The sequence below is a fragment of the Capsicum annuum genome, chromosome 3 (genome assembly GCF_002878395.1).
Source record: "Capsicum annuum cultivar UCD-10X-F1 chromosome 3, UCD10Xv1.1, whole genome shotgun sequence".
NCBI classification, from domain to species: Eukaryota; Viridiplantae; Streptophyta; class Magnoliopsida; order Solanales; family Solanaceae; genus Capsicum; species Capsicum annuum.
The window spans coordinates 31,269,690-31,280,741 of NC_061113.1; the positions used below are offsets into that span (position 1 = coordinate 31,269,690).

Sequence of the window (11,052 nt, forward strand, 5' to 3'; positions counted from 1 at the left end):
GCTTTGTATGTTCTCTTTCATGTTGATAAATGAGGAATTGATTTCTATTCCATGATTTGATGATAAATTCCATGTGGGTTGATTAGTATAGATAAAGATTTATGAAATCTCATGACTAAAATCCTTGTATGATGGAATTGGAATTGAAGCATGATGTTTAATTGTTGTATGATGTGCTTTACATGTACTATGCCTACAATATATTTGATCAAATGCCTAGATAAAGGAATATTGTCTAACTAGCATGACATCATGAAATCCCCATGTATGTACAAGTTCATGCCTATTGCATGTTTGATGAAATGATCCCATGAATGCAGTATGTATTATGATGTTAGTCAAGTCTTCAAGTAAATCATGCTATGTCAGTTTTCTTCTATCGAGTTGTGGGGGTACTTGTACCCGAAATGTTAGCTGTGTGCCTAGGGTCATGTCATATTTTTCACGATACTCTCAGTCAAGTTATGAACTCTTAGACTTCATATGGTCTTATGACTCAGGAAAAATCTCCATGATCTCATGACTCAGTCAGTTGTCAGATATCAGTAGTATTTCCGTCAGCCACTGAAATTCAGTAACTCAGTCCATGCTCAGTTCAGTTCAGTAAATCATGTTCAGCGTCTATTCAGATGGGAGTAGGAATTAGCACCGAGTGAACCTAAGGATGAGAACTCACCTGTTATATGAGGGTGTGATTCTTAGAAGCAATCCTTGCGTTCCAAAACTATGTAGCCAGCATAGGTTGAGACATCGTAGCCTGCTATATGAGGGTAGATGAAGTGGCTTAACCTGTTATGTGAGGCTTCCCACCATTCTCTCTAGAGTTACTTGTTATATGAGGGTTACTCACATATTGTCCTTACCAGTGGTGCGGTATTGACACCCTTCCAATCAGGGCATAGATTGAAACCCAGCTCAGCTATTATAGCACCTTTGGGGCATGTCAGTTAGATACTACTTCCCACAGTTTTATGTTACAGAATTAGGACTGTCAGATATAGTCACTCAGTCTCAGTAATAGAACTTAGATAGTTTTTCAGATTTTAGGATTGTCAGATACAGTCAACTTAGATACAGTACGAAACTCAGATAGTTCCATCAGATTTAGGACTGTTAGCTACAGTCACCCACATTATTAATTATACTCAGATACAGTCATTCATGTTATCAGTCATGTCATGTTATCAGTATTCAGATTCAGTAATCACGATATCACATTGTCAGTTACAGTTACATAATTATGTATGCATTCTCACATTCATGTTAGACAGTCAGCTAGCATTAGCATGTATGTGAACCCTAGCATTTAGCCTACCTCACATGTATACTCGGCACATATGTACTGACGCATTTGTGCTATGGTGCTTTCTTTTATGTTACACCATAGGTTCAGAAACACGAGTTCTAGATCAGCAGTAGATTCCAGATTCAGCAGTCAAACTAGAAGTGAGTCCTCATCCTCCGAGGACATAATGATTTTCTAGTATCTTATTGATTAGCTTATTAGTTGGAGTTAGTTGGGGACGTATCCATCAACTCTTTATTCAAATTCTTCAGACAGTAGAGGCTTTCAAACTAGATGCAAACTAGATACAGACTAGATTCAGACTAGATACAGACTATCATGTTTTAGACTTCAATTTTGTTTTGGGTATTCATTACCCCACACAGATATTACGTTATTCAGTTATGTTCATGATCGAACCTTATGGTCTTTCAGTGCATGTTTTTGCATTATTATATTATCTTATGCAGTATATAGATACAAATATCAGTCATAGGTTAGCTTGTGGTCCTTCGGGGTCATGAGCACCGTGTAGCATTTCGATTCAGCAAATTGGGTCGTTATACAAATATCTGCTATAATCAAATAAAAACAGCCTGTTACTCTTCTGAGTAAAAAAGTTTAGAGTCCACCATCTATAATTCATTGTATATCTATCACCATTAATTATGGTGTCACTACTGATAATCCCTCTGTACCTGCTATTGAAGAATTGAAGATTGACAGCACTGAAAGAAAAGAGACACTTGAGGAAGATTCTGAGAAGTTGACCTGGGGTAACGATGATTTTGATTATGCTAGTGGTGAGGATTAGGTCGTTGATCCCAATAATCATGTGCACCCTTATAGTGCGACCCCTTTTTAACCGTTAGTAGAAAAAAAAAGAATCCCAGAGCAATCACCATTTAGTGTTCTATTATACTTTTAAATGTCAAACAAACTTTATGTGACTTAGGATCAGGAGTAAATATGATGCCACTGGTTGTGTAAAAGCTATTGAGGATGGGGAACTGAAACCTACATCCATAAAGCTGTTGATTGCTGGCTTATCTATGAAGAAGTTGATAGGTGTTTTGTGTGACGTAGAAGTAAGGGCTACATCCTTTATGTTCCCCACTAATTACATGGTTCTTGATTGTGAGGTGAATTCTCAAGCCCTCGTTATATTGGGTAGACCCTTCCTATCTACTGGTAGGGTATTGATTGATATGGACTTGGGGGAGATACCTTTAAACGAAATGATGAGCAAGTAGTATTTGTTATGTGTATGACAGTGCAACAACCAGGCGATATGTGAGTAGTGTCTGTAGTAAACACTATTGATGAGAATGTTATTGCAGAGGCCAGTATACCAAATGCACCAGGTGTTGATGAGAGAAGTGTGGCAGATCGATCTACAGAGATTGAGATGTCAGATTTAGGACATATGAAAAGGGAGGTAGATATCTTGCGAGTAGATGTGTGCTCTCTGAATGAGAGCCATATGTTAGCCATCCTTCCAATTGTATCCCTAATTATTCAGCCATCACCTTTGTGTGGTCCCAAACACTTTAATTTAGTCACGTAGGATGATGTGCCAACCTCGTAGTTTGGACCAAGAGAAGTCGAGTGGGAGAATTGTAGAATCCAGACACGTCATATGAGCAAGCCCTAAAAAAGGCCACCCATGATTTGACGGAGACTGCATTTGTTGATAGGCAGAGGCATACCGGGCTAGCTGCGGGTGCATCTTCTCATAGTGCAAAACCATCACCATGGCCTCCGTCTATGGATATGCCCCCATCTAGATAAGATCATGACAAGGATGCTTAGTGTGTCCCAGGTATGTTCTCACTTTCCTTTATTTTATTTTAGCGTATCGAGGATAGTGTGCAGTTTTTAGTCGGGTTGGGATGTACCATAACCGCCGCGGATTTTTGTTGTCATGCTTATTTTTCTGTCGGCTGCGGTATGGTTGTAGAACCGGCATGTCTAGAATAAGTTTGTGTCGTATTGTATTTTTTTCGTGTTGTGTTGCTTTTGTGTAATTAGGAGATTTCTAAGTATTTAGAGCAGTAGTCATGTTTTGATTGAATTTTAATACCCCTTCAAAATTTTGTGTTTTAGAACCGTGTGGATGTGTATATATGTGAACATTATGGATCTTATTATGACATTAGAATTAGGGACATGATAACTATTTGCTAACAATTTCATGAATTGAATAGGTAATAGTTTGTGATATTTACTCTGTGTTATGAGAGTGTGAGATGCTACCTAGTTCCCTTTGTATGTTAAATTCAGAACTTGCCTGGTTAGTCTTGCTTAGGTTGAAAGATAGTCGATTAGGAAAGGATCATAGGTTATTCTTTATTCTAGTCTACTTTTAGTCTAAATGACCTTCTATGTGTAAATTGTATCTCTTAATTCCCATTTTGAGCCTTATAGCTTATTTTTCTTGTTATACCTTTCACCTTCCCATTTATATTATAATGAACCTGTTTTGGCCCTGATCCTTCTTGAACACTATGCACCTTGACTCAGGCAAAAAGCCTAAGTTGAGGGTGGTTATCATAGGAGTGCGTAGTGTAAAATGGTATGAAGAAGGGTAAATTAAGAGAAGAAGTTAGTAAGGCTGGGTGTGGTAGAAAAAGACAAGAAAAAGAAAAAGAGAAAAATTGTGAAGAAGCAAACCCTGAATGTACTTTAAAAGAAAAAGGGAGAAATAAGGGTAGAGTAAGAAGGAAATTGGCTAGTAAGTGAAACTCAAGGTTAGTGTAGTGCCAAGGAGGCTTAGTCACTTTAAATATTCATATGTATCATACCAATCCTCAAGCCTACATTAAAAGCCGAGAAAAGTCCTATATTGATCCTAACTTGACTATCTGAATGCTAATGTAAAATAAAAAATATATCTTTTAAGGAATATTAGAATAATAAAAATAAAAAAATTTAAAATAATAGAAATAAAAATAAATTAAAGCAAAAACAAGAATAAAATAAAAAATTACATCATGTAATTACTAACAATTCACATTTCCTTTGAGAATTTGAGGGTGGGGTAAAGAGGGCGATTAGCCCTGCCAATTAGACCTAATTAATTGCTACACAAATAATTACATGACCAATCAAACAGATCAAATAAATTACACTCAATTATACTAAATTTAATTATGCTTATGAGTTTCCAAAAGATCCTTAATGATGAACAATTATATTTAAAGATAAAAGATACAAAGTAAAATTAAGTTAAAATCTCTGGTAGAGTAATTTATAATTTGTTGAGTAACGTGTAAAAAGAAAATATGAGAAATAATTTGAGATAAAGGAATTAGTAAGTGATTAGGTTCATGTTTAGCAAAAAATAAAAAAAATGTGATTAGGTTCCAAAACCGATTAAATTGGTTAAAATTTCCAAATTGAAAATGTCAAAGGACCAAAAATAGGAAAAGCATGAGCAAGGAGGACGTTATGTGTAATTTTGGCCTCCATTTCAAGCTCCTACTCTTTGTAGTAGCAAACAACCAGCAATCAATATTGTCCTTTTTAACCAAAAAAGAAAGAAAAAAAAAATCAATATCGTCCAGAAACAGGTAATAATTTGCTCTGTAATTACTCTTTCTCATTGCGTTGGCTGAGCACCATAATATTCCAATGGGAATTTTGGCATACAATTTCAATGTGGTATCCCCAAATTTTGTTGTTCCCAAAAGTTCAATTTTCTCAGAATTTCCTCTTCCGCAGGTGCGCATTAATCCTTCACGCAGGCGAAGCATCCCACTTAGAGTTGCTTTCAGCATGACTGAAAAACCAGGTGACAGTTTTTAGCTTGCAGCTTTGTTGAAAAGAAAAAAATAGGATGATTCGCTGTGATGGTTTTCGAGTTTAACAAAATAGGATCTGACACTTCCTACGGGAAATGGCACTTGTTTCCAAACAGCTCTTTGAGGTTGTAATGTTTACACCAATCTCAAACGTCAAGAAATTTCTTGATTCTTCTCCAGTCCAGCGCATATGTGTAAGTTGTTCACATGATTGACTAAAAACGTCGAAATAGAAGAGGTTAATTTCTGTGTTGTTCTCAGTCTGGACGAGGGACTTCAGTTCAGCTCGCACATTCTTTGGCCATATCGACGACGTGTATAATCTACATTTATTAAGAATTTCTGGGAAAAGTTTTATTAGTAAGCACACTTCTAGCTTGCCATGCTGTGAACTAACTCTTGTTCAGCACCAGAATCAGTAGTTAATCACTCTAGACTTCCTCTGCCACAGTGCTCCAGTCGTGTAACTAGTACGCTCACTTACGATCTTAGTGCCTAACAGTTGGTCTAGCTAGTGCCGAATTAACTGCAACAACTTTGTTAAATTTAGTACACTTTGTTTCAGGGATCTACTCTGTATTACTCCATAAGTAATGCTTGGAATGAATAAAAAGAGACTAAACCTGATTGAGTCACTAAACATAATCCGGGGCTTTTTGATAAGTTTTGGGAAAGCTTTAGTAAGAGGCAATCCTGATCCCTCGACAAATAACATATTCTTTGACATTCTTCTGTCTGCTTACGGAGGCATGTGTCCTGATGTGCAGCAGTTGTACAGAAGAAAATTACAGTACTGAACCAACAGAATGAGAAACTAGTTGGAGTGTTGCATGATACTGGATCTACGGAGATCGTGGTCTTGTGTCATGGATTCAGATCCTCCAAGGTTTGCATTATGCCCGTTTTACTATGGTTCTTGTGCTTCATTATCTGTTCTATTGTTTCCTTATATTAATTTATTGAAGTCGTCTAGTCCAATGGCGCTGACATAAGTTTCAGAAAGTAAGCTGCCTCAGTTGTTTTAGATTATGCAGTATGTAGTGCTGTAGGGTGCCACTATTGTGACATATCCGATTTTATCTCCACCAATGCTCTTGAGCGTCTATAGTGAGAGTATGAAATCATCCAAACAAAATAAGTGAATACAATGAGAAGATATCAGTTATTAATTGAAGAATGAATTCTTACTCAAAAAGAAAAAAAAAATTTACTCAAAAAATTAATTGAAGAACGAATATATTTGGTGGATGATTTGGGAATCAATCTAAAGCAGCTTTATTTGCTAATCTGCATTTTGATGCAGAAATGTGAGGGCTAAGAATGATGTCAGGTTCTTATCTTCACTAAGATTCTCTAAGATAAGAATTTTAGTCTGTATTGTTTTCAGCGTTTGCTGCTTCGGATCTCTGTTAAGAAAGTTCCTGTTGATTTTTAATTGACTGGTGATTTTCCATGTTGACTTGACCCTGGATGAGGTTTATTTATAATTTGATATCAATATTTACTGGTTCTTTTGAGGAAAACAGATCTAGTTGAACGGTACCCTTGGAAAGGCGCATTGGGTTATACCATTCAAGCATCAGAATTTGGCTAGTGTTCAAACCTCATGAAGATTGAACAACATCTAGTTGTATAAGTGCAACTATGAACAGTGCCTAGTAATATAAGTACAAATTTGAGATTATTTGTGTCAATACAATGCAACTGCTTGCAGATTCATCTTCCACTCTGTCAAGGACAAATTGTTATGGCTATATATTCAAGTGATGCTCTAGATAACTTTAGTGTAGTTACAACTTTGGTTTGGCTTCAATTAAAACTGAACCCTGAACAATTACATCGAGCAAATTATCTTATTTAACTTTTTTGGGACTGAACAAAACTGAAGTCAAATGTTATGTAAGATATGTATAGAGCTATAACAGATGGACATGTATGGAGGGCAATAGCTTATGGAAGGAAGTGGTTGCAGCCAAGCGTGGTAAATACTAGCCAAAGTAGTTCTCCCCACTGGGTAGGGCCATGGAAACATATATGCAAATATCGGGAAGATTTCCTTCAAGAAATTTCGTTCAAAGATGGGAATGGCCAAAAAGTGAAATTCTGGAAGACAGGCGGCTTGGAATTTCATTTTGGAACAGCGTTATCCAACTCTCTTCCAAATATCTCGTGATCCTGATGTTGGAAAATTAGGCACACGCAGTGGAAGTAAACAAACATGATCTCTTGCATGTAATATAGACAATCAACATAAACACATAATTCATGCAAAGGATGCTTAAAAATAATCAGGAATACCTCTTGAAGCATGACAGATATCTTGAAGCGAATCCATCTTCGAATCAATGGTCTTCTACAGTGATCCCAAATTCACAACCGAACTCTCTCAATTCTTGAGTTTGCAAGTACCGAATAGAATACTCTATTCTTTCCTTCTTCATGTTGTTGTTCCTCAATTTCTAAGCTAGGGAAATTTCAGAGATACTTCCCCAGTCCAAAGAGGAAAGAAAAACACACCTGTTTCTACTTGAACAAGGACAGATGTGACTTCTCCTTTTTCCATAAGGAAATAGAATTTCGAGTTATAAGTATAATATGGGCACTGTAGGGACCACAAAATTAATTAGTGAGGCTCCCTATTATGGAAATAATTCAAAATCCCAATTTGAATTATTCTTACCATAATAAATTACAAATTATTCCACTAAAAATTTATAATTGCACTCCTCTATTTTTATTTCGTAATTCCCCATTAAACACTTATGTAGTTCCCCATATTAAGATTTCAGATACTAATCAATAAATTAAATTACTGACGAATTTAATATAATGATTAATTTCCTTTAATACTTAACTTATTTCATATGTTGGATTCATAAATCCACCGGCCGGGTTTACAGATGAAAACTTATAAGCTTCTCATAAAAGGCATATCATCAATCTCTCTACCAAGACATGGATTCCATCAACTACCTTATTATTTTACCAATATATATTCTTATCATCCGATCTAGTAGGAATATTGGACCATATATACAGATCATAATAGTCATATCAAGATTGAGAATATAAGTACATTTAACAGTTTAGAGAATATATTTTTATCAGTCAGTACAAAACAACTATCCCTATTCGGTCCCGTTCAATAAATACAAAATGCACTAGCACGAGAAGTTAGAGCTATCCCGTTCTCGTAATCAAGATAAATTACATATAATCTCATGCTACAATCATTCTGATGGTTTGTCCAAATTTCCATCTTCGATTGTGAACTATAACTTTAACTTATAAGAATCGATGATTTAATCTTCTGTGTATAAGCTAAACTCTATACGCCAAATCATCTACTATATAAGTTGAGGACACATATATGGCATAATGGCAATGATCTATTTAATGTAACGATTTATTGAATTGAATAAATAAATAAATAAATAATCACTCAATGAATAATACTATTTCAAAACCGCATGGTTTGTAGTATATCCTAACACCTGACTCTACAGTTGCACAAAACAGAGAGGGCAATCAATAGAACTTACTTTTTAGGAGAAACTTCAACGATTGGGAGCTCGAGAGTCTGTTTGAATTAATGGGTAGGGTGGAAGGTTTCAACCTGAATCCAGAAGCTAGAGATATCATTTGTTGGGGTCCTAACGGAAAGAAATACTATGTAAAGGAGAGGTATAAATAGTTGAATGCCCAGAATGATATCATAGATTTATGGCCATGGAAGCTTATATGGAGGGCAAAGTTACCACCAAAGGTAATTTGCTTCAGCTGGTCGGCATTTCTGAATGCTTGTTTGACACTGGACAATCTTTGTAGAAGAAATTTCCAGCTGGTTAGTAGATGTTTTTTGTGTCAGGAAAATACAGAATCAGTTAATCATCTTTTCCTGCATTGTGGGGTGGCTGCAGACATGTGGCATATGTTCCTTTCCCTTTTCAGTTTGAAATGGATGATGCCTCAACTATCAGAGAAGCTGTTGTTAGCTGGAGCCACTGGAGAGTTGACAGGGCCAGCAGGAACACCTGGTGAATGATACCAGCATGTATTTTTTGGTGCCTATGGACAGAAAGGAATCTTAGGTGTTTTGATGGAATTTCAACTCCTAACCATTCACTCAAGGCTAAATGTTTGTTCAGTCCCTTTTGTTGGTCCAACTTAAGTTGCCCAGACTCGGGTGCGGATCTAGATGTCGGATCCTTCATGATCTGAATTTTAAGATTAGGGGATATGGATCGATATATGGATACGGGTACGGGGATTCAACTAAAATAATTAAAATGTCTGAAAATAGAGTTATAAAACCTAAATTTTGAGATATCATATGGAAAACTTTAGGAGAAAATATTGATCAAGAGGAGAATCTTGGAAGGAGATAAAAGGAAAAGAGTGACATAGAAATTTTATATACAAGGTATTCCATTTTCTTCATAGTACCCAAAATCAGTCACTCCTTTTCACTGAATCTATTCGGATTTTCTCTGTCAATTTTGGTCAAAGTACCCAAAATCGGTTGACCAAATCGGGTACGATCCCAAACCCACATCCACACCCCTGTCGTGTCTACACGGGTGCAACACCGAAAGTGAAGAGTCTGTGTAACATAGGGTCCAACCAGTCACATGTGAATAGTTCTACTGCTTTCTTAGATTTCGTTAGCTCTTTAACTCTAGACTACCCATAGTCATGCTAGGTCTTCTCTAAATTTTTTGATTTTGTGGCTGCCTCCCAGGTCTTAACTTTTATCATGTAATGGAACTAGCATATCTACTTTTGTTTTCTTTACATCTTTCTTGATGCCGGTAATGAAACAACTTACTTCATAAAAAAACAAGAAAAAGTAAGTATCCTTAAGTTCACTATTGAAGCAATTACTGGCTCACCGACTTTCTTGCATAATTTGACAAGATAAATCCTTGGTTAAGTTCCACAGCAGATGATTTTTTTTTCCGTGCTTCTAAGTTTTTATTGGGAGAGTTGTTGATGCAGCATCTAAGTTTTTATTGTGTTTCTACTGATAGGACTTCGACACTATGGTGAATCTTGCTGTTGCTCTGGAGAAAGAAGGAATCAGTGCATTTCGCTTTGATTTTCCTGGAAATGGGTGAGCTTTTCGTATTAAAAGGATCATCTATATTCTATACTATTCGGGCAATGTCTAGATAAAGAGAAAGCTTTTTCATTTATTTTTTAATGCTCTTTAGGCAGACTACTATTATGGTGTGAACAGTATCTTCTTATTCATTTTCTTTTTATGAGCAAAATGTGCAATTATATCTAGTTATACGAACTACTATTCAGTCTGACTTTAATCTATGGTTTATTTCTCCGTTATCATTGGTTCATACTATTTACTGCAACTCCCTGAAACTATAGAGGCTTTTAACTTCCAAATAAATAATAGTTGTGTGCCGACCTTTTCCATAAGGGAATAAATCATTATTCCAACAATGCGAGCAACGTTGGTCATAACTCTGAAGTGTCTGTTCCAATACAACAACAACAACATACCCAGTGAAATCCCCCGAGTGAGGTCTGGGTAGGGTAAAGTGTACCCAGGCCTTACCACTACTATCTTGGAGAAGTACAGAGGCTGTTTCCGATGGACTGTGTCTGCATTCCAATACTTTTCTTTATTGATTTCTTGTAGAGGTAGTAAAGTACAGCGCAATACAGACCTAACTAGAGGTCAATGCAATGGATCAAAGAGCAAGATTTTACATCATTTCTATTCCATAATTCTCTTTGGCTTACATTCACTCTCATCATTTTAGCTTTCTGGCATTTGTTGTCCCAAATTCTATATGCAGTGACTAACATTAGTTCTTTCACAATCTGTGTTGTACATTATCAACTGCTTTCCAGTGAAAGTGAAGGTTCATTTCAGTATGGTAACTACCGTAGAGAAGCGGATGACTTGCATTCTGTGGTTGAATATTTCAATGGAGCAAACCG

At 36.2% G+C, this 11,052-nt stretch overlaps 1 protein-coding gene across 1 annotated transcript in view; it reads left to right on the forward strand.

Moving 5' to 3' along the window:
* Positions 1-4,867: 4,867 nt before the first annotated feature.
* The window catches only part of LOC107864008, a gene marked incomplete in the record, with an annotated part of 15,741 nt that continues 9,556 nt past the window's right edge, over positions 4,868-11,052 (forward strand). Inside the window, 4 exon segments of the mRNA XM_047409265.1 lie at positions 4,868-5,078; positions 5,856-5,974; positions 10,119-10,201; positions 10,963-11,052. Of these exon segments, the coding sequence (XP_047265221.1) occupies positions 4,919-5,078; positions 5,856-5,974; positions 10,119-10,201; positions 10,963-11,052 (452 nt within the window).